The sequence below is a fragment of the Rattus norvegicus genome, chromosome 1, assembly GCF_036323735.1.
Source record: "Rattus norvegicus strain BN/NHsdMcwi chromosome 1, GRCr8, whole genome shotgun sequence".
In the NCBI taxonomy this organism is placed as follows: domain Eukaryota; kingdom Metazoa; phylum Chordata; class Mammalia; order Rodentia; family Muridae; genus Rattus; species Rattus norvegicus.
Genome location: NC_086019.1, coordinates 137,777,456 through 137,801,622, shown reverse-complemented (window position 1 = coordinate 137,801,622; position 24,167 = coordinate 137,777,456). Strand labels below are relative to the sequence as shown.

Below are 24,167 nucleotides of genomic sequence, written 5' to 3'. Positions count from 1 at the left end.
GGGTGACAATTTCGATCTGAAGTTCAGTACCCTCACTTTCATTCTGTAGCTCAGATGTGCTGAGGAAACAACAATCCGACACACGACAAACAGCGAGTGGACTCCACCCCCAAGGGCCCTGCTCTGTCATTGGTGGCCAGGCACTTTCCCCGAAGGATGGCAGTGTGATGACTCCATCAGAATAAAAATAACCGGCATCTCCCTTGAAGTTGGTTCTTTTTCTCAAGCTGAAAACCAGAAACAAGTACAAATATCACACAAAAATAAAATCCAATATTGGTTTCTTTCAACCCCATTTTAGGTGAATTTTTCTGAAGTGATGACGCATGTGTACATTTTTCTTCTATACTAAGAATCAAATAGCCTATTTGGGTAAACAAATTCTAATTACTTCCAAAGTAGCAGTGGACCCTGAGAGGAGATCCTGAAAGCAAAAACACTGCTTATATATTCCTACTCCTTCCCTTTCACCTCAAAACTAATCTGTCATGAGTGAAGCCTATTTCTAAAACTCCATTTATCTCCAGGTAACTCTCCAGTTTCTACCCGGGCTCTCCCTCATGAATCACAGACTCACCTGGCTGCAGATGGAGCCCCATAGATGTTTATCCTTTTTATTCTCTGTCTAACTGCAGGACATATGTAAATGAAGAGGGATAACTTAAACGTAAATCTCAGAATATAGTGGGACGCTAACAGAGGATACATTAGACAGGCAGGCATTGTCAAACTGGTATGGGGAGAAGAAAGACTTTAAGGAATTGAGGCAAGCTTCAGCTCAGCACAGACATTCCATTCAAGTTGAGGGAGTTGGCCTCACTTCAATTCTATCCTTGGGGTAAGGTAGTATATGACTGGTAAATTAAAATACTTATATATATATATATATACATATTATATATTATGTTATATATTATATATATAATCTTTTGAAGAAATATGTCATCTACAAGGCAACAATCTAAACATCTATTTTTCCATTCCAATGATGATCAGAAATCATTCTATGAATTCGTTTTTCAGTCTTGTATTTGCCTGTGAACAAAATTGAGCTGACAAAAGATGACTCATGTGAATTACTTGAACAATAGTTTCTTAGTGAGTTGACTTGCATCTAGGCCACTTGCGGTGAAATCTTGCCACAGCCCAGTGACAGTGGAAGGATATGTTAATTTGTGTGTGTGTGTGTGTGTGTGTGTGTGTTGTGAGATTGTGTCTGTGTGTGTTTGTGTTTACATGGTGTGCACATGGTATGACTGTGTGTGTGCATGTGCAAGCGCATGCATGTATGTGTATGTCATGTGAGCATGTGTGTGTGTACAAGAATTTAACCCCATTCTCTTCTTCAGTGGAAGGGACAAGTTCTCCAAATTCTAACTGTTCATATATACCTATTCATGTGAATATTTTAGGACTCCAATGTCAGTTTGTTTTCCATGTCAGGAAATCCTCTGGCTTTCCTACATCATATTTCAAAATAGTATGGCTTTCCGGTATCCAGAATACTGTCAGTAGCCAACAATACAAGAGTCTGAGAGACAAGGCCTTACTAGTAACATTTTCCTCATAACTCCAAAGAGTTACTTAGTCCAGAGAAGTGGTTGAAAACCCAAAATAAATGCAAGGTCCCCGTGGATGCTGACCAATGACCTGTTCCTAAATTCACTGATGTTGCTTCTCCAACATCAAGATCTTCCTAAATTCACTACTTACCACTAGGAGCTAGGTAGGCCACAGGAGGAACTTGTCTCTCAGGAAGGTAGTTAGCACAGTTCTGACAACTTGTCAGACCACCTCATAGGAGACTGAGGCTCAGATGTTGATGGGTTATTGATGGGCAGGGCTATACCTTGACCAGGACTACTTAGTGATACATATCCATTTGTACCCCAAAGCTCATGCAGAAGAACATGGAAGAATCGACTGGGGAGGAGGGAAGTCACATGACCTATCTATTTGTTCCTCTTCCCAATGTAACCACACTGAGTAATCTTCCTTCTCTTCTTTTGATTTTTTGCTTCTTCTTTTTCTTTTTTCTTTTTTTCGGAGGTGGGGACCAAACCCAGGGCCTTGTGCTTGCTAGGCAAGCGCTCTACCACTGAGCTAAATCCCCAACCCCTTTTTGCTTCTTCTTGTTCCTTTAATTGGCATACCGAGGACAGGGGGCTAAGCCTAGCTTCTTAGATCCTGCCAGGACACAGGCTCTGACCCTAACAACTCCAGGTTACGATGCCATTGTTTGAGAACACGGTAACAAGTGATGCCAGGGAGTAATTTAGGCAGAAGGTACCCCCAGACAAGGGGAGGCACATTGAAAACCACACCAAGTCTAGGTGAGGTCATGTCTGGAAGACAGATGGATGAAGCAATTTATATTTAAATGGCAAGGCAAACAGCACACCCCCACTGTTCCACTGTCTATTCTTACTCAATTTCTCTAGAAGAAAGTAGAAATTATGGCCGGTGCTAATTGCTATGCACTATTGAATGGAAACCTTGGCATTGGGATATAGGCCCTAGGGAAAGCAAGGAAAACTCCAAATAGACTTGGCCTCTCCCTGTTGCTGAAGTGGACAACAATGTTAGGTATTTTCTGTTCACGTCCACTTTATTCTTCTTAGCTTCCAAACGCTGTTGCTTGAACCAGTACATCCTATCAGAAGTGCCTTGTGGAAAAAAAATCCCAGGGAATGCTGGGGGTGCGAGAAGGAGGAGGACTGATGCCAATCAGCGCTGCTGCATGCTGACCTTCAGGCTAGGCTAGGGAGGGCCACAATAGTCAGGAGAGGGGTGGGGATAGGGCAGGCTTGTGGCTTCTCCCTTCCTGAATTCCTACTGCAGGCAGCTGGAAAACTAAACAAGGCCCTCTGCTGGGGTCCTTGTGACCTGCAGTCGCCTGCACTTCGTGACTGGGGGAAGTCTGTGAGACTCCCTAAAAGATCTACCTTCCCTTCTCAGAGCTTCCATTTCTTTCTCCTATGTTCGGGGAATGGGCAGTTTAGAGAAGTCCAGTGGCCGCCGCTGAATGCAGGAGCAGAGGCTGTCATACCAAAGGAGCCGGTGGCAGCTCCTTTCTCTGGCATCTTCCGGAGCCCCAGAGTGCAACGTCTGTCCTTAGAAATCCCCGAACCAAGCCGAATAAAGACAGCTCCAGTACCCGGGATACTCTCCTTATGGAAATAGCTAACCCTCTCCCGCCTTAGCACGCAGGTACTGAGCATTAGGAGCCAGCACTAGACTTAGAGTGCCTGGGCACTCCCATCTCTGCGCCCCATTACTAGTCCTAGTACCACCCAGTTTCCGCCAAGGCACCCTGGGCCCCACAGTGTCTCCTAGTGGCCGGGTAGCACCTTCCTCGCTCAGCCTCCAACTCCACCAGGACTCCCCGATTCTGCAGTTTCTTGGGGTAGCTAGACCCCGCCAGCCTTGACCATCAGTAAGCCCTTAGTGCCCCTAGCAGGTTCCCTCGTGCCTCCCAGGGACGCACCCGCAGCCAGTAGCGGCGCAGCCACAGGCTCAAGGCGGAGATCAGGCCCCGGCCCGGGTTTGGAGCGTTAGGGGTAAAGGCAGGCGAGGCCGGCGGGCCAGGGGAAGCCGGTGAAGGCAGCGGCGGGAGTCCGAGAGAGGCTAGGCAGCGGCGGCAGCAGTAGCGGCGGGCGGCGCGAGCAGTCCCTCTGATTGGCACAGCCAGAGCCGGAGGAGGCGGCGAAGGGAGGGCGGAGGAGGAGGAGGAGAAGGAGGAGGAGGAAGGGAGCGAGCGCGGCGGCGGCGCGGAGCGGAGCCTTCACCCTCTCTAGCCGCGGCAGGACGGGGGCGGCCGCCGCGGGCCCGGGGCGGGGACAGTACGCAGCCTCGCGGCACGCACCCCCACCCAGCAACGGCCACGACACCCGGGGCGAGCGGGAAAGCGGCGGCGGCGGCGGCGGCGGCGGCGGGGGAAGGATGCAGGGAAAGAAGCCGGGCGGCTCGTCGGGCGGCGGCCGGAGCGGCGAGCTGCAGGGGGACGAGGCGCAGAGGAACAAGAAGAAGAAAAAGAAGGTGTCCTGCTTCTCCAACATCAAGATCTTCCTGGTGTCTGAGTGCGCCTTGATGCTGGCGCAGGGCACGGTGGGCGCCTACCTGGTGAGTCCGGGTGCCAACTCTGCCGCGGACCCCCTTCCCTGCCGGCGCTTCTCGGGTTTTCCGCTTGGTACCGGGAAGGGGCCTCGCCGGCGCCGGGGGCAGGCGGGCATGACCTCGGCCGGGCACGGAGGTTGGCGACTGGTGCAGAGGCGGCCGCCGCGGGAGCTGCCGGCCTGAGCCCGGAGCGGGCGGGACCGTGGATGCCGGCAGCTCGCGCGCCGGGCAAGGGCTGGGGAAGGGGGTGCCCGAGAGGAGACGCCACGGGCAGGTGGGCATGGAACTGTTTCTTCTCCCCTCTTGAAAAACGGAGCCATATGGCGAGTTCAGGGAGCCTCCTCAGAGACTGGAAGGCATCGCGGTTCAGGTGACCTGCACATGGGAGGAAAAGCCAGTTAGCATCCTGCGTCCTCCACTCTCCGTTTCATCCGCCCGGAGAACGAATCATTATGCATCATTTTTTTCCCCTGGCTCTTTCTCCATCCGCCAATTGCCTGGGAATTTAACAGCTTAGAGTAAAAGGCGCCCGAGTGTGGCCCTGAGCTGGCAGTGGCTTCAGGGGGACTAGTTCCACCCAGATCCCCATAGCCATCTTTCAGTAGAGGGATAAAGTTGTAGTACCTGGAGAGCTGCTGCGAGTTTGTGTAGTTCTAGCTTAATTTCCCAGCATGGTCGCTCGCCCTCACCGGGAGTGGATCACTCTGTACAATATGCATTTGTTTTATTTGTCTCCAGAAAGGGATTATTGATGCTCAAAGGCCCATGACACCTACTGTACCCAAGGAATCCACTTGTAAGAACTCAGCACTGTCAGTTACCTACTCTGTTGCTTTCTCCTGTGGTGCTCAGGTGGTCCACACTTGAGTTTCAGACAGTGCACTTCCAGACCTATCCTGTCTAACCAGGGAAAGATGTCTCAGAGTGGACAGTGTTAAATCATTACTTGGCTATTGACCTGAAACTGGAATCAAATGTCGTAGATTTTAAGTGTTAGTGCGCACGTTTGATGGAGATCGAATCAGACAAGATTTCAAAGGCAGCTGGATAACCACATCCAGAGATAGAACTGTGTGTATCCTGATGCTATCATGAATCCCTCACTCCTGGCCTAGGGTTAAAGTTAAGGAGGGCCAAGCTCCTACAGGCTAAGGTGAAGTGAATGAAGTAGCCCTTGGTTAAAGTTAGTTATGCAGTGACTTGGGGGTGCAGCCGTGGAGGTGGGGCTCTACCGAGTCAATTCTGTTCCTGGGGTGACTGAACTCTAGTGCACTTGAGAAATCATATATATACATATATATATGTATATATATAGTCACCCCCTTCCCAGATAAACAGTTTTTAACTGTCCATTTCTGTCTTGTGTATAATATTGTCACTGAACCTGGGGGCCCCAAAAGAGCATTTGAGTATTCTGTTTTCTCAAATGTATTCATTCTTTCTTATTCTTTCTATCGTTGTCATACTAAGCTGTAGACTTTGGAATTTGCTTGGTGGGGCTGATGATGTTCAGAGAACCAGCTTTTTTGAAAAGATTTGACTGTTAAAATACTTAGAAGGTACATATGTCACTAGAGGCAAATGCTCATTAATACTTTGATAACTGTGACTCGTACCATAGCATATGCAAACTAATTTATTTCTACCCAGGTCTTCGGGTAAAAGGAGGCAATTATTCTACCAACAGCTGGTTCCTACTTAAGTTTCTTTGCCTCAAACCAGCTTTGATTAAGGGTACTGTATTTGCATGTGGCCAAACCAGCAAGTCTATATACGTTTCCATCCCAGGAATGACGAACATCTGAGATTAGGGGTTTTCACTTCTACTGACTTAGGGTTTTAGAAGGAAGTGTAGAAGAGCCTTAAGCAGCAGAGTAGCGGCTTCCACTGTGGCTGACCCTGAGAGATGAGGGGTCACCATGAGTCTCAGGACAAGGAAAGGACAGGAGGCATTCAGTCCACCTGCTGGTGGCATCTGTCCCTGATGGAAAGTTTGATGCATGGGGGCGTGCACTGGATGACAGGAGCCAACAGGTGCCCTGCAAAATGCCAATGGAGGGCCAAGAGAGGACAGGCTTAGGACATTGAATTAATTTTGATGACTAGCATTGCAAACACAAGGTTCTCAGGGCCCCTGCTCTGCTGGGTAACATCAAGGCCCCTTTACTTTAAGAGCCTCACATGAAGAATGGTGGCTTAGAAGGGTTGGGCTAGTCAGCTTGCTACAGGCTTTTATCTGCTGGGTCTCTTAAGAGGCTTCCAAACCTCTGTCACCTGGCAAGTAGGAAAAAGTTTTACTTTTCTTAAAGCCACAGGAGCCTTCTCTGTGAATATTTGGGGAATCAGATTATTACAGGAGGGTTGAGGGAAAGGCAGATTCTTTCCTTTGAAAATTTCATTGTGTCCGTCCCAAGAAACCTGAGCCCCTGTGTCTGTAGATGAACACAGGTGGTCCATGGGTGGATACCGATCTTTTCAATGGGATTCAGCATGGGCTCCTGGGAAAGTATTTTCAGGTATCTGATGAAGGACTGGCTATGGGTCATTGCCAACAGTGCTTCCTTTCTCTGCCGAGAGGATGACTGCAAATTTGACGGCAGAACCCATATTTCCTATCTGACTTCACAAGTCCACGAAGCTACTGTGTGTGTGTGCATGTGCGTGTGCGTGCGTGTGTTTAATCCCCCTAGGTGCCTTCTGTTTTTAAGTATCAGCATCATTTCATCTTTCTCCTTCATTCTGCAAAGACAGATTTCTCATTGTCCTTAGTGTGTCCTCGGCGACATTGGTGTATGTTTCCCAACTGCAGAAGTGAGGCAGGAAGTGGCTTGTGACTTGAGAAGCTGCCCTGAAAAGTAGGACTCGTGTGTGTGTGTGTGTGTGTGTGTGTGTGTGTGTGTGTGTGTGTGTCCCAGCATGTTAAAGAAGGGGAGGGAGTTAAAGAAGGAAGAGAGGGAGGGGAACAGAGGAAAGAGAAAGAGGGAGATGGGAAGGGGAAAAGGGATGAAGAGAGGGGAAAAGGAATGGAGGAGAGAGGGGAAGGAGAGAGAGAGAGAGAGAGAGAGAGAGAGAGAGAGAGAGAGAGAGAGAGAAGAAAGAGGAGGTGGAGGAGGAGGAAGAGAGGTTTTTCTTTTTTTTTTTCTTCCTCTTTTTTTTTTTTTTTTTCGGAGCTGAGGACCGATCCCAGGGCCTTGCACTTGCTAGGCAAGCACTCTACCACTGAGCTAAATCCCCAACCCTGAGAGAGGTTTTTCTTAACCAGCCTGGGGAGGAAACTCAAAAGAGCTGACTATAATAACAAGGCACACTACTCTGAGAATCTGCCACTTTTTGCTTGGGTCCCAAGGCCTTCCAGGAAGTGAAGAAGTGGGCCCTGACATCTAGATCTTGGTAGGATAATGCAGTTAAGGCAATCTAGGTGCCACCTGTGTAGCCAGGGACTCTGAAATCAGCATTTAGAACAGTTATGTTGCAGCATCTTAAACAGTTTGGTGATGATGATGGTGGTTGTGGTGATGGTGGTGGTGGTGGTGGTGGTGGTGGCGGCGGATTTGCCTAAGAAGAGGTCCACTGAATTAGGTCATTGTGCTTCCATTGTCCCACCAAGGCAAGGCAGCATTTAGTTCTGGTACCTGGGCGTTTGCTTTCAGTGGCTCCAGCTTGCATTTGCAGGGTTTGTGTAGACTTTATCTGTGCATCGTGGAGGCTCACTGAAATATGGCAAGCCAGCTATTCCTGAAAGGTAACCCAGCAGAGACAGGTTTGTGTGCGTTATCGAGTTACTGAGGACTTGGGGAGATAAGGATGTGTACAGGAAATTAAAACTGCTGACACCTTAGGCAATCACGAACGGAGCTCATGACAGATGCTTTTCAATTTCTTCAGAATGCAAAATGAAGAAAGCCGGGTTGCGGTGTCTGGAGTCTGGTGTTAAGGAGACTCCTGTGAAGCTGATGTGGGCATTTCCCTCTGTAGCTTTGCAGATGTGCGTCTGCGGTTGTGTTTGGCTACTGAGGCTCTGTCACTCTGCTCTACAGTCACTTGTTTATAGGCCAGAGAACTTTTCAGTAGGCTCACAATTAGCGGGTGAGGTGCAGCCGCCATGGTTATTAACTTTCTTTTCCCTCGGAAGAAGCATCATTTTGAAGACGGGTTCTTGCATCGCTAGTCTAGAAGCTGATGGCTGGGAAAAAAAAATTTAAAAGCCTTTGTCAAATTAGTGTGATGACTAAGGTAACTGTCTTTTACTTAATTAAATTACTTTGTACACTTATGATTAGTCACAATGACAAATTCACAGGCTATGTGCATCATTACTCCATAGCCCCGGGTAGTAAAAAAGTCGCTCTGACTTTTTTCATTATAGATTGGTTTCAAATATCTAACTACTACTCCTTAAGGGTAAGGTTGTAGTTCTGAAAGTTCTCTTCAACTAGGTTTGTGGACATACCTTTGCTTCATTTTGGGGGGTGGGGGTGGGGGGCAGCTTACTATGGAGAGGTGCTTCTGTTTTAACAGTAGAATAATCTAAGGGGATTACTTGTACAGTGAGCAAGAGTTCTTTCCTGAGGTCTGTTAACTCTGCCCTCTCTGTCCCCCACCCACACCCCCAGTTAAACTTCAGTACCTTAGAAAAATGATCCAGTGGCCTGGCTATATGGGGCTGCCTGTTCTGGTCTGGTTTGGCTCCTCCTACCTGCTGCTAGAAGGGCATCTTCCTAGGGCAGGCTTCATGAGGTTTCTCTTGCATGGTCAGTCAGGGAACGGAGCAGGCAGAGTTCCAGCCAGAAGCTCTCTGGATTTATATCTGACCAGGAGGCTTCGCTCTGCTCAGGGTCTTGTTCACAACTCAGCAGTGTGGCCAGGGGCTGTGTGAGTGCAATGTTTCCAAAATGTGAAGATGGAGGCTCATTTGATACTGGAGGAGAAGCTCACTGGCCACATAGCTCTCTCGTGCGATTCCCAGCCTTCAGAACATTTGAAGTGGTCAAGTTTCACAGGCGGTATCAGTTAGTAAGCACGCTCTATGAAGAAGAGTTATGGTGTTAGCCTTCCCTTTGCTCTTGCTTTGGGTAGGCGCTCCTGATCTGTGCACGCCTTGCAGTATTTGCATACATTGCCAATTCTGAGTGCCACAGACTTCCTTTTTTTTGAAAGAAGTACTGCAATGGTGATCTTGTAGATTCCTTTTTCTCCTATCGTGTTGAGGGTTGAACTCAGGACCTTGCACACACTAGGCAAGTGCCATATTCCTTAATGGTGATTTTGAGTGTATGTCTTCAAATGGACTCTAGGCTCTCTGGAGACTATATATTCATTGCCTCTCGGAAATGCTGTTGGTAATTCGTGCCTCAGAGAGATAGCCTTGCTTCCTGCCCTGTTTGTTTTGTTTCTACTTTCTACTTCTTTACCTACAGAAGAGTAATGGTTGAACTCAACTGGTAGGATAAGTAAACAGGATGTGTTTCAAAGACACATGTATTTAAGGCATGGAATAGATTGCTCGTCGGTGATTAAAGCTCCGGGTTAAGTGATGAAAAGTCCAAGGCAGAGAGTAGCGTGTGTTTGACAGTGGCGGCTGGTTGGATGAGTTAATTAATGGAACCTGAGATACATTCCTGTGTCCAGCTGTTAGGCCCCTGACTATGCCTCTTTCTTCCTTGCTTTTTTTGTCCTTTAAGATGAGGATAGTTGTAGCCCCTCTGGTAACTGCTGCAGGTCTGTAAAGCACTTTGGACTCCACCCGGTGCATTGTAAGTACCCCATACAGTCCGGTCATTATTATTAATACAGATACACATAATTCCTGAGGAAATAGTGGTATTGTAGTGCCAACTACTGAATAATAAAATCATTTCAATCAGGCTCTCGCTTTGGTCTAGTGAGATGCACATAGGAAGCTTATACTGCTGAATGGACACTTGTGTCTGGGAGAAAAAAAAAAGATTGTTTTGAAAGTGTGAAGTAAGTTAAATCCTGGTTGCTAATTCTTCTATTTGGTTATTGCAATAATTCATTTTAAATTAAAGATTCTAAAAGCAAGCTTTGTCTGTGTGTCTGTGTGCCTGTGTGTCTGTGTGCATGCATGTGGGTGATTTTGTGTGTGTGCATGTCTGTGTGTCTGTGTGCATGCATGTGGGTGAGTTTGTGTTGTGCATGTCTGTGTATCTGTGTGCCTGTGTGCATGTGTGTATGCATGCATGCATGTGTGTGTATGTGTGTGTGCATGTGTGTGTGCATGCATGCATGTGTACATGTGTGTTTATGCATGCATGCATGTGTGTATGTGTGTGCGCGCATGTTTGTGTGCATGCATGCATGTGTACGTGTGTGTGTGCATGCATGTGTGTGCATGCATGTTTGTGTATATGTGTGCATATGTGTGTCTGTGTGTGCATGTGTGTGTGCATGCATGTGGGTGATTTTGTGTGTGTGCATGTCTGTGTGTCTGTGTGCATGCATGTGGGTGAGTTTGTGTTGTGCATGTCTGTGTATCTGTGTGCCTGTGTGCATGTGTGTATGCATGCATGCATGTGTGTGTATGTGTGTGTGCATGTGTGTGTGCATGCATGCATGTGTACATGTGTGTTTATGCATGCATGCATGTGTGTATGTGTGTGTGCGCATGTTTGTGTGCATGCATGCATGTGTACGTGTGTGTGTGCATGCATGTGTGTGCATGCATGTTTGTGTATATGTGTGCATATGTGTGTCTGTGTGTGCATGTGTGTGTGCATGCATGTGTGTGTGAGTGTGTGTGTGCATGCATGTATGGGTGTGCATGTGTGTGTGTACATGTGTGTGTCTGTATATGTCTGTAGTAGGGGAGCCACAGCAGTAGTTATTTATGGATGTCCTTTTATGGGCCATGGTCCTACAAGTTGGAAGAGCTGATTGTTAGAAGAGACAAGTGTGCTGATGGTCTCACACTGGGGAGTACTTTCTGTCACTCTAGTATAAGTATCAACATGATCCTCTGAGGCACCTTAAGCTCTCGGATCTTTCGTACAATCTGGTTTTGTTTCCACACTTGGTGATCTCAGCCTCTGAAGTTTGTTCTACTTCTGTGGTTATAAGCTGAGTGGGCACTTCAGGGGATCCTGAGATGTCAGGAGACGACCACGGAACATGTGTCTGGGACGTATGTTGCCTTTTAGGGAGCCTTGTATCAGACAAGGCTGGAGGCCCGGAAGCTCAGCTGGATTGCCCACAAGGGCTCAAAGATGGCCCGACCCACTACTTCACCTCGATGCTTTCCGAGGTAGCCAGACTCCACAAGCACATTTGTGCAAACATCTCCCGTCACAGCCTTTGATTTCTCAGAAGCAGGATCGAGGAACTGCTGATATGGTCTTGTTTCCCATTCAATGTCCACATTCTCTCTGCTGCTGGCTGTTGGGATTCGTTCAGGAGCGTGGCTTCCACACACTGCCCTTCCATGTGTAGCCTTTACGGCAGCCTTCCTGCCCCTAGATTTGTTGAGCCTGCCCTTGGGAAGAAGAAGAAGGGAATGGGCTCATGTTGGTGAATTGAGTTATAATGTATATACTAGGAAAGGTTTTCAATCCCCATTCAGATGACCTGGGGTTTCCCAAGGGATCAAGGGTACACAGAGGACCACAGAGCCCCCAAAGCCTTCTGACTCTGTGGTGACACAGTTAAAAGCACTGGATCCTCTGTGGCTATGACCCAGAAGGCTTCGTCTGGACTTTCCAGTGACAATATAGACAGAGGAAACATCCCCTTGTTTATGAGTCTCGGTATACAGCAACTCCCAAGGTCACTTGGCTCTTCTTTAAGGCTTTATGGAAACCCTTCCTAAATGAGGACCTAGTCAACCCCTTTCTTTAATCACAATGATGGTAACCCACCCAGCTGTTTCTCCAGTCACGGGACATTTCTCTCTGGACTTTGGGATAGTGATTTCTCTGTTCAAGGTATAATAGTTGATGGTTAGAATTTTCCTGGGTTTAAACAAAACTCACGTATTGAAAACATTTTAAAGCAAAGGGCAACATGGTCTGTCACCTGCCCTATGTTTGATGACAGAAAGTAATGTGCAAGCCCACCCTTCTCGTTGATTCCTGTTTCCTCCATAAATAGCTATTCATTACTTCTTGGCACTCTGTTCCCCAGGCATGTGACAAGCAAGGCACCATTCGATTCACCTGGTAACAAATCAAAGCAAACACTGACTGTATTGATTTTTACTTAAATCGTAACCATGAACTCTTTGAAAACCCTGGGAGCAGCTATGGCTATGAACACATGTGAATAGGCAGCCAGCGATGGGTCAACCATACAATTATGGCAGAAGGGCTGAATAGTAGCAGCTTGTCTCCATGCCATTACAAGAGCCCCATCTAAACTCTGGAGGAGTGTGGAGCTTGTCCTACCGTGGCATGTCTGTTCATCCATCTCCCCCTCCACACTCCCTGTGAACACTTTGCAGTGTCAGGGCTGATTCTAGTACATCTGGCAAAGTACAGCTTTGTGTCTCTAGATAATGAACTTGGCTGTCCAGGTAGCCCTTGGGATTCTTCCTTGATCGCTTTTGTATTAATGACCTCTTTCTGTTACTGAGACAGATTATAATATGTGCGAGAACAACTTGCAAGAGAGAAGACTTATTTCGCTCCTTTTCCCAGAAGGTTTACCACATGTACCTCAACACAACTCATTGGGTGGAACATCAATGAAGTGGGCATGTGTGGAAACGAAAGACGAGGGAGGGGGACTGAGGAGCAGGTACAATCCTCAAAGACACCTCAGTGACCTCAGGCTCCACTTCCTGAGATTTCTGCCACCTTCTAGAATAGTGCGTACACATTCAGCACAGGAGCCTAAGGCAGTGGTTCTCAACCAGTGGGTCGCAACCCCACAGGGTGTGGGGGGGAAGGGTGACAAGTGACCCTTTAACAGCGGTCACCTAAGACCAACTGCATATCAGATATTTATGGTTGATAATAATGGCAAAACTAAAGTTATGAGGTAGCATTGAAAATAATTTTATGGGTGGAGATCACCACAATATGAGGAATTGTATTAAAGGGTCACAGTGTTAGGAAGGTTAAGAACCAGTGGCCTAAGGAGACATTTCATTTCTAAGCCTAACACACCTAAAGCCTCTCCACAGACACCCCAGCTTCTGGTTTTGCAGAGTTAGGAGAAATAAGCAAGGTCCCAATAGGCATTCAGCAAACAGTTCTGGAGACACAGCCTAAAATAGAAATATGGCGGACCACCTCTAACACCACTGTCCACGCCTCCACAAAATCCTCCAAGGGCAGAAACAACTCTTTTACCTCTGCCCCTGCACCTGCAGGCTTGGTGTAGGAAGAACAGTGTCACGTGGTACTTTTCAATTAAAGACTACTGTAAATTATTCATAGGGGATGGCTATTGTCTTTTTCTCTCCTTTGGAAGAGGCTTATGTAAAAACGGGCATGTGCATTCTCTAATTGTTAGATCTGCTCTCCCATCTTCTGCTGATGAGAATGAGAAATTACCACCTTGGATAAAAGCAAGTTGGAAAACTGCCCTGGGCTGATTACATAAGCCTTGAAATACTGTACCTGAAATTGTGTGTTTACTCTGCTAAGAATTCCCTTAATGAAGACGAAAATTTCTACACAGCTGGACCCATATGTTTTTTTCTTATGTAAGATTCAATTACTGTGATCCAACCTGTGAAATCAAGAATGATGCAGCTTAGTTAAGCACCCAGCTTGTTGGGTCACTGTTGTTTGAAGGAGATCCACAGGGCCACTATAGCAATCCCTCAGCATCCAGGCTGGCCGTGGCTTCAGCATCAGGCCTCCATGCCCTTCAAGGATGTACAAGGCTTACTGTGGGCCTGTGGTTACTTTGGCTCTCCTCCTTAAAGGCCACCTTTGGGGACTGCATTCAAAGTGCAACGGTCATCTTCGAATGGGACAGACACCATCCTTGGGCTGTATCATTTCTCAACCCCACCCCCACCCCCAGAATTTGTTGTGTATTTTGGGGTAATGCTCATAATTTGCATGTATTCCAATGTGGCACCTACTGTCTTCTCCCCAACTTACAGCCTCATGAAATCCAGGCTGGCTTTGAACTTGCGGTGTTAGTTGAGGATGATCTTCCTGTCTCCACCTACTAAGGGCGAAGGTTACAGGTGTACATTACTCTGCCTGGTTTTATGCAGTGCTGAGGGAAAAAAAACCTCAGTGCTTTGTGAGTGTTAGCCAAGTACTTGGTCAAATGCACACCGTCCACTAACCTTAGCCATCCTCCCCTTGAAACTATGTATGCGTGGGGTCCACAGAACACCCTTCAGCTGAATTGAGTCAAGTAAGGTACTTCCTGAAATGTAGGCTACGGGTTTTCTTTTTCACAAGAAAAGATTTGGGAAGAAAAAAAGCTTCAATGGAACTAGGTATCTTGAAATAGATATGGGGAGCTTCAGACAAGACATTCCTGTCTGCATGGAAAAAAAATAGGGCATGGCTCCTGATTTATTATGCTGTATGTATAGAGCCTTCCCAGTGCTGGTAAATACTTGTGTAGGTAAGTAGGCTTAAAGTGCCAACAACACACTCTCTCAGCCAGCCAAAGAGAGGGCATCTTTCAGAAACCAAAACCACAAAATAGCACCTTCCTGTTACCTTTGCCAGGCTGTGTAGATTTGTATAAATAGATCGCAACTCGGGGAGCAGCTCTACCGTGCTGCAGCTGGCAGTTGGCAGGAGCAGGTGGGGAGACTAGCCTTACATCCCAGCCCAGAGTGGGGCTGCAGAGCCTGCAGCCATCGGGCCATGACCAAGCGCAGCTGCACAGGTAGAATGGATCGTTGTAGCTGCATATTGCCTCTCTGCCCCCAGCTTGCCTGGGCCTGTCATTCAGAGATCTGTTCATAGCTCTTCTTAAATATAGTTGGGTGTCTGTATCTGGGACTCCTTATTCATTGATGCGGCCAATTCCAGGGCAAAAATGATGGAAAAGGGCTTGCCTTGGAACTGAACATAAACAGACTTTGTCTTGCTATTGTTCCCTAGTCAATATTGTAAAGTAACCATTTACATAGTATTTATACTTAATTATCTATCAGAAGTAAAGAGAATGCAAGGGGATCAGTAGAGGCCGCGTTCAAATACTCTTCGCTTTATTTTATTCTTTTTGAGATAGTAATCATTAAACTCAGCCAGGCGCACATTCACATACCAGGCCTTTTAACGAATTTTATTAATAAGCTGGAGAGATATTCACAGTGAAGAGCACTGGCTGTTTTCCAGAGGACAGTTTTCAGTACTCACAAGGGATCACCACCATCTTTAACTCCAGTTCCAGGGGATCCGATGCCTTCTGGCCTCCAGAGGCACTGGGCTGCGCATGGTACACATACATGCATAGATGCGGGATATAAAATAATTTTAAAAGATTTAAGTATAGGGTTTCATGTAGTCTGGGCTGACCTCAAACTCTCCATGTAGCCATGATCATCTGACCCTCCTGCTTCCACCCTTCAAGGTCTAGGATATTGGCGTGTTCCACTAGGCTTGATTCCTTTATGCTGTGCTAAGGAATGACTCCAGAGCTTGGTCCATGCTAGGCTAGCACTGTGGCAGCTGAGCCACATCACCCAGTCTCTGTTGGAGGGGGGATTTTTTTTAATAGAAGGGATTTGAACATATGTAGATTTGGTATGGGGGTCGTCCCTGGGAATCTGCCCCTTGAGATTAGAGAAGGACACCCTAGAACAGGTATGTCCACACTTGTTGCTCTCGTGCTAGACAAAATTGGGCCACCAAGTTAACACTTCCCCAAATGTGCAGCCTCCCTTCTAGCATCTGCCTCTGTCAGCTGGCAGGTGTGAGGAGGTAGCCCCAGAAGCAGAGCCAGCGGAAAGATCTTCTAAAATTAATGACCATAAATTCGTCGGAACCAAAACACAGTTTAGGCGCCTTTGATGTCGAGATCTGAAGCGCCTCACTCAAATTGTCAAACTTTTGAGTGACATAACACTGTGCCCGGAACATTCCACGCTCGAACTCCTGGGCAACAGGTGTTCAAATGTGGCTGCAGCAAAAATATCGTATAAAATTGCCTTCAGACTGTGTATATGAGGAATAAACATGAAAAAATCATAAATGAGCTGAATGTTTTAGACCGGGCTATGATTTCCTAGCTAGCTCACTGTGTGTGTCTGTAAATATTTCAAAATTTAAAAAAAAAAATCCTCCATATGTGAAACATTTGTGGTCCAAGCATTTTGTAAAAACTCTGAATTTTGGTGAAAACAGAAAACAAAAACAAAAACAACAACAATAACAACAACAACAGAAAAGCAAACAAAAACCACAATTCTCTCACATTTTTTAAAACCCCCCCTTGCATCCCTACCTTTTTGTTTTTGAGAAAAACGGGTTTCACGTTTTCTAGTGGCTAATAGATCAGTCCTTAACCTAGGGAACAAATGAAAATATATACATTCGTTTTTATTTGCTCTTTGACACTTCAGGGAGGACTTTTCCTTATAAAAAGTGCTAGAAAAGGCCAACAATTAAAACCACCACATGTGGCCCATGCATATACAGCCACCAAAACTAGACAAGATGGATGAAGCTAAGGAGTGCAGGCTGACAGGAACCGGAGATAGATCTCTCCTGAGAGACGCAGCCAGAATATGTCAAATACAGAGGCAAATGCCAGCAGCAAACCACTGAACTGAGAATAGGACCCCTGTTGCAGGAATCAGAGAAAGGACTGGAAGAGCTTGAAGGGGCTCAAGACCCCATATGAACAACAATGCCAAGCAACCAGAGCTTCCAGGGACTAAGCCACTACCGAAAGCCTGGATGGATCCAGGGCTCCAAATTCATATGTAGCAGTGAATAGTCTTGTTGGGGCACCAGTGGGAGGGGAAACCCTTGGTCCTGCCAAGGTTGGACCCCCAGTGAGGGGATTGTTGGGGGGAGGGTGGTAATGGGGGTTGGATGGGGAGGGGAACACCCTTCTAGAAGGGGAGGGGGGAAGGGTTAGGAGTTGATGAACAGGAAATCAGGAAAGGGAATAACATTTGAAATGTAAACAAGAAATACCCAGTTTAATAAAAATGGAAGAAAAAATCACCTCATGGCCCCTTCTCACCTCCGGCTACCAGAATCAGAATGATGACGATTCTGACTCCAGGTGGGGAGGCTGAGTGTCTTGAGTTCAGGTCTGCTGCCTTTGTGGTGGCTTTTCTGCTTGTGCCAAGTGGACTAAGCCAGGCCTGCCCCAGGTGAACAGCCCAGCCCTGTTAGTCTCGGCACCTCGTTCATTTTGTTCCCTTCTCTTCACAGTCCCCAACACTGCTGGTGCTACACTTTCCCAGGCCTGGCAGGATGTCATAGAGACAGGCATAGGTCTCTGGGATGGTATGGTGACTTGGTCACTCCAGGCAGACTTGTGTGATGGGAGGCGTTTACATTCTCCCTCTAGCTCTGCCCTCTCTCCATCCCCATTCTTCCTCTCTGTGGACCACAGGGCTGAATTCTTCACATCCTACATACAAGTCTCTGAACCCCAGGTCCACTTTTCACCCAGGTCTCCTGGCCAGCAGCTCTCCTGTACTTTATTCTCCATCAGGACTGGGGCCGGGTCCTTCATGCTTTATTTAAATCCTTGTTTTTGTAGAGGTCATAGCATGGTGCTGCTATTCTCAACTATTTTTAGTATCTCAGATGTTAGGCAAAACGGTGTTAAAGTTTTAAATTTACCATAGAACCATATGACTATAACTATATAACTATATAACTATATATATATATAACACTATACAACTATAAAACTATATAACTATACAACTATATAACACATATATATATATATATATATATAGTATTTATGTACACATTCTGTACACACTTCTATAGTTAAGAGAAGCTAATTTTCAGTCTCCTCTGGTGGTGTAAGTGGGAGGGAGGACACATCCTAGATGTGCTTCTCTGAGCACTACTGAAGGAAGAGACAGTATCTTAACTTCCTAGGGCCACTCTAATACATTACCACAAATCCAGTGATTTAGAACAGATTTCCTTCTGACACAGGTCTGAAGTCAACTGCTCATTCTCTCTTCCCCCCCCCTCTCTCTCTCTGGCTCTGGGTGCCCTTCCTTGTGTCTGTCCAGCTTTTGGCGGTGACCCTTTGACCCCCGGCATGCCTCAGCTTGTAGTTGTGTCACACTCATGTCTTCTGTCACCACATGTCATTTCCCCTATGTCTCTTGTCTTGTAAGGACATAGGTCAGACTGGACTAGGGTGTGGTCTAATGCGCTCATTTTGCTTGCTTCCAAATACATCCATACCTGCAGACCCTGGGAACTGGAATCAGACCATGTCTTTGGGGGGAGGTAGGCACTTAGCCTGAAATGCCAAAGGAAAAGAGAGGGGCACACAGAGGCATCCCTGAGAATGAGGGTACAAAGACTTTCAGTCCCCTTAAGGCAGTGGTTCTCAACCCGGGGTGTAGAATAACCCTTTCATGGAGGTGACCAAAGACCTTTGGGAAATATAGATATTTACATGATAATAAGACTGCAGTTATGAGTTAGTAATGAAAACAATTTTATGGTTGAGGGGTCACCACAACCTGTGGAACTGTCTGGTCACAGCGTTAGGAAGGTTGGGGACCTCAGCCTTAAGGGTTTTGGGTTCAGTAAGAACATTCTGAGAGGGGGTTGGGGATTTAGCTCAGTGGTAGAGCGCTTGCCTAGCAAGCTCAAGGCCCTGGGTTCGGTCCCCAGCTTCCGGAAAAAAAGAAAAAAGAAAAAAAAAAGAACATTCTGAGAGGATGGGTCCTAGGCCTTGCGTTTGAAAGAATGGTCATGGAGGTGCTGCGGCAGGACCAGATACCTGCATTCTGGTCCCATCTATCTCCATGCTCTTGGGGGCGGGATGTGAGTGATAAGACTCTTACAATCTTTGTTTTTAACATAGGCTCTTTCTGAAAATGATGTCAGCTCGGTCTCTGCCAGACTCAGTATGTTTGGCAGAGCAATATATGAAAGTAACACACAGTGGGCGTAGGCGTGGCCCCTATGACGTTTATGCTCCAAACAGGGAAGATGGCCTATTTATCAGATTTTCATTAATGATTAACTTATTAGAATGTCTTCAGTCCTGGACCCAGGCAGGGCTGAACCTTGCATCCGGTCTGGTTTCTTCACAGGCCAGTGTGGGGTCAGGTCCCAGAAGCAAAGAGTAAGGCTGAACGTGGGAGGTGGTGGAGACGAGCCCGGTGGGTAGAGGTTGGTAGTGTTTGTAGTTGGAGACCTAAGCTGATCTGCTCATCCTTGGTCAGGTCTAGAGTTAGCAGGAGGTGGGTGGAGACAAACCCCAGAAATGGATGGGAATGGGGGGAAGGAACAGTTACCACAACCACAGACCTGAGACTCTGGAGTCTCTAATCCAGACAGCAGGGATGGGGCTGCTGGCACCTGTCTCGGCAAAGCTTCCGTCCTTCTGCCTCCCAGCTTTGGGGTGGTATGGTAAGATGCCACTGGAATCCAGCCTGCCAGTTGGCAGAGGAAAACTGCATCAGGGGCATGCTCAAACTCAGGGGCACCGCTATGGATCCTTGGCATGATATGGCTGAAGGCATACTTGGGTTAAGAGTAGAGGGGGCACCCCTTATTGGCAGAGGTAGTCGCTAGGATTAGAGCCTCTGTATTTTGGTTGTCTGGTTGTCATGTTGCTCACCACGGTGGTGGGTTCACAAAGGGGGATGAATGATACCTCCACGGCCCTGTGTTTAGGCTTCTGGCCCTAAGAACACAGTGATTCCTCTGTGCTGAAGTCCTCTTTTGAATTAGCTGGCTTTCTTTTTCACATTTCTGTTTGGCCTTGGATATATCGGTTTTCGATAACTTTGAAGCCGGTAAGAGAACAAACTGTGTTTAGACACAGGAAGTGGCTCCAAACAGAAAGGAGGGTGCAGTTTCCAGTTGAAGCATCCATCTGCAGTGCCCTCTGGAAGAATCTGGTGACGAGCAGAGGGGGCACCCCTTGTGGGCACAGGCGGTCACTAGGACTGGGGAGAGAAGCTGGCCTCCGGACAGAGCCAATGGGAGTTGAGAACTGGCTGGGGACTTCTTTAACATGATTTCCCTCTGGGCAAGCGTGTGTCCTAGCCTAGTTTGTTTAGTCTGTTAGTTTCAGTTTTTAGAATTGCAGCTGATATCTCTTCCAGTTCTAGGAGGCACAATTGTACATCGGTGTCCTTGTTGGTGCCGCTTCTGTGCAGAACTCCATGTTATGTTCTTCCAGGTTTCTTTTTAACTGGTTCACTTTTCCACTTAGTTTTGCGTTGTTCTCATAAGATAACCAACATAGGTAGCTTACAGAGTAAGGAGGCTTATTTGACTTTGGTGATTCAGATAATTGGGACGTTCACAGGGTATGGTGCCAGCATGTGGCTGGGTTCTCCCCAGTTGCAACACAGCAAAGAAGCAGAAAGCGAATGGCTGTATGCAGAAGGCAAGAGGCAGGGAATGACCTACCCCCATGAGAACTGACATTGTCTTGTGAGAACTCCAGTCATCCTTCCAAGGACGGTGCCCTCCCATGACCTAGCTACCTCCCATTTAGATCGCAACATTTTTCAGTGACATCTTGTCTCTGGGTGGCACTGTTCCCTGGGCATGACATGCTAGACTATGTGGAATAGAAAATGTGAGCCCACCATGCATCCCTTGCTGTCTTCTGACTATGGACATACGATGACCAGTCGCTTCAAACTTCTCTCCCCTCTCTGCCATGAAGGACAAGCCTTGAACTATGCACTTCTAAAAAGAAACACTTATCTCTTTGCTTGTTTTTTTTTTTTTTGTCAGATTATTTTATTGTAGCAGCAGGAAAAGCAGCTATGGCAGAAGTGAAGATGCTCTTTGACCTACAGTGGGGTTATGGTGATAGGGTGATATGGTGACAGACTCATTTTAAGTTGGAAACATCAGATGCCTAAAATGCATGTGCTGTCCCTCCGTCCGCTGACTCTTGTAGCTTAGGGCAGCCGACCTTAAATGAGCTTGGAACACCAAGCTTAAATGAGCAGGGCAGAGCTGTTTGTCCACCGCACAATGTATTCTATACTATCATACCTTACTGAGTGCTGTACTAAGGATGTGAGCTCAGAACACCAGCTTAGAGCAGGGCAGAGCTGTCTGTCCACTGTACAATGTATTCTATACTATTATAACTTAGTGCTGTACTAAGGACGTGAGCCCAGAACACCAACTTAGAGCAGGGCAGAGCTGTTTGTCTTTGTCTGCCGTGCGACGTACTCTGTGCTACTGTAATTTATTGAGTACTGTACTAAAGATGAATTCTCCGGAGGGTTGTGTAAGAATACTTCTGCACCACCGTGAAGTCAAGGAGATTATAAGTCTATAATTATAAGACGTTTATAAGTCTAGCTCTTGTAAATTGGGTCCCCGTGCCCCATCTCTGTGCTCTTTCTATTAAGCATGGAAAAACAGCACACTAGATATAACTTACAACACGAATGTTCTCCAAGTACAAAGGAGTTTAGTTAATTTCATTGAAATTCAGTAGAGAATTCCCTTCAGTGAAACTCAAATCACCATCTTCCCTTCTTGGTTGTTTCTGGAGGTTTCCTTTCCCCTTTTAAGTATTTGCCCTCAAACTAAACAACGGGAAAAGAGTTTCTTCAGCGTGGTGTATAGCTGAATCTTGACACCGCTTACTCAACCGTGGTGGGCCTTCTCCATTGGCACTAGTTATAAATATTCTTCCAGCCATCAGAGTCAACCATAGATGTATTCAGCATTTTCTGCTATTGTCTGATGACTTTTTCTCCTCTTGCTTCTCTGAAGTAAGAGCGCCTGTTATCTGTGTCCTGAATTGGCTTTGCCCTCTGCAGTTGTTTGCTTTGCTTGGACCCTTTGTTTATTTCTAAATCCACTGTGTTTGCTTTTAAGTCTCCAATCAGCAAACTGATGTTTCTTTAGTTCTCTGTGGATTCTGTTACATGTTTTTATTCGGCTCCCGATTTATTTTTTTAGGGTCACAATTGTCATTATTTTCTTCTTTTCTACTCCCCCTCCCCCTTTTATTCTCCACACATTGATCTCACACATTTGTTAAATCCTGTGACACAGAAACCTTCTGTAGCCTTCTTGGTTATGTTTTCTGCTAGGCCGAGTTCCTAGTCTTAGCTGCCTGGCCTTTCCTGGTGGAATCCATGTTTATAGCTGACTAACACATGTAATTTGTTTATTGTCTAAGTAAGGCAGCTCATCTCTGTTAGGAAGCTTCCCCTTCCTTCTCTGTTGCCACCAAGCTAAAGTTCGAAGCCTTCTTTCCCAGCACCCGCTCAGCTTGGCTGGGTGATGTGACTTTTACTTCTGGCTCTTTTAAAGGTCCCATGAAGCGGGTTCATACTTTAGATGGGGGGGCTCACACTGTACCCTCTAGCGGTGCTGGGATATGAAATCAGCCATCCGTTTCCCTCTGTACCCTGGAGTCGTTATCCTTCCAGCAGAGATCCAGGACCAGGCTTACCAGCGTTCCTTTTGCCTCTTCTTCCTGGTAGATGTTTGTCAGGTGAAGGGAGATCTACAAATAACTCCTCAGGTTGCCCCCTTCCATACTTGGTGATTTCAATTCTCTGTATTTTTTTCTCTTCTTTAGGGAACCTGGGTTGAGGCTACAAGGTTTTCCTACTTCCTCTCCCTGTCACATTCCTCTTCCCTTTCTGCATTTTTAAAAGGCTTTTGACACCGATGCACTCTCATTCTCCCCCACTCCCAGCCCCACTCCCACTCTTTTCAGCTTGTGAATATTTCTGCTTTAAGCTGGGTTAAGTTTGGGCATTGTGCATTTGATGTTCACTGTCTCAGCTTAATTAGAAAGTGTCTGGTAACCTTCCAAAGTCCGTGTGATACCCGCTTCCTATATCCCAGCCACCTGTTTCTGGGTGGCAATGTCTTAGAATTGTTGTCTGCTATTCCCTGCTGTGTTTCCCAGAATTATGTGGTGGTCTGAGGGGACTAAAAGGTCCTAAGAACAGTGTCAAGATGGAACCTCTGTGGGAGGGGAGTAAATGTCTTGAGGGTGTGGTGTGGGGGAGGGAGGAAGTATGTGTGGATGCGATATAGTTCTCACACAGATGTGGGAACATAGATCCCTTCATAGGTGGGTCATCCTTAGTCCAGGACTGAGAATTCAACATGCATGGCAATCCAAACTACCCCCAAATCCTGAGACACCATGAAGGGACATGGTGTCCACTTGTGTCCACCACAAGGACACAAGTGGACAAATTCCACCCATAACTGTAACCCTATAACTGTTCCATGTAAAGCAGGACAGGCCCAAGGAAGATGCTGCATGAAATGACCTTCAGGCCAAGTATAAGGAGATGTAAAATTTGAATAACTCTCCTATTTGGACTTGAGCCCTGCCTGCAGGGTCTGTCATCATATATATATATATTCTGGAGTCCAAAATCAGCTCCAACAGTCTGGTGCTGGGCATTTCAAATGGAGTGGGGGTTCTGAGGGGTCTCATCGGTGATGAAACTGGCTACTTTATTTAGTGTTTCCCTTCCAGGTCTTTTTATTTCTGCTTTCATGGCTCAGACCAGAGAGAAGAAAGGAGGAAAGGGGGAGGGAGGATCGAGAGAGAGAGAGAGAGAGAGAGAGAGAGAGAGAGAGAGAGCACCACCCAGCCCTAGAGCGAAGTAGAATGTTTAAGCATATCGAGTGTCTTGATGCTGTCTTAACGTGTCACTACTTGTTAGAAAACACTACTCCTGCTTTGTTTTTCTTTTTCAACCTAGGAAAACACTGAACTTGACTTAGCCCTGGACTGAGAACTGTCCCTGGCCGTCAATTCCTCCCCAGTCAGGGCATGGTGGCTCCTACAGGTGACAAGAGTATTTAAAAATGTTCCCAGCCTGTTGTCACCTGCACTTTCAGCCTCACTTGCATGATTTGTCTGAACAGCCAGCCACTGAGAAGCAAGAGCCCTTCTGTAAGAATTTCCCCACAAAATTCCAGCGTGACTGG

The 24,167-nt window shown here is 46.7% G+C and overlaps 1 protein-coding gene across 1 annotated transcript in view; it reads left to right on the top strand.

The window, feature by feature from the left end:
- The first annotated feature begins 3,786 nt into the window (after positions 1–3,786).
- Slco3a1 (solute carrier organic anion transporter family, member 3a1) overlaps positions 3,787–24,167 on the top strand; it is a 281,800-nt gene continuing 261,419 nt past the window's right edge. Inside the window, exon 1 of the mRNA NM_177481.2 lies at positions 3,787–4,122. Within this exon, the coding sequence (NP_803434.2) occupies positions 3,943–4,122 (180 nt within the window). The 5' untranslated portion in view covers positions 3,787–3,942. The remainder of the gene's footprint in view (positions 4,123–24,167) is intronic.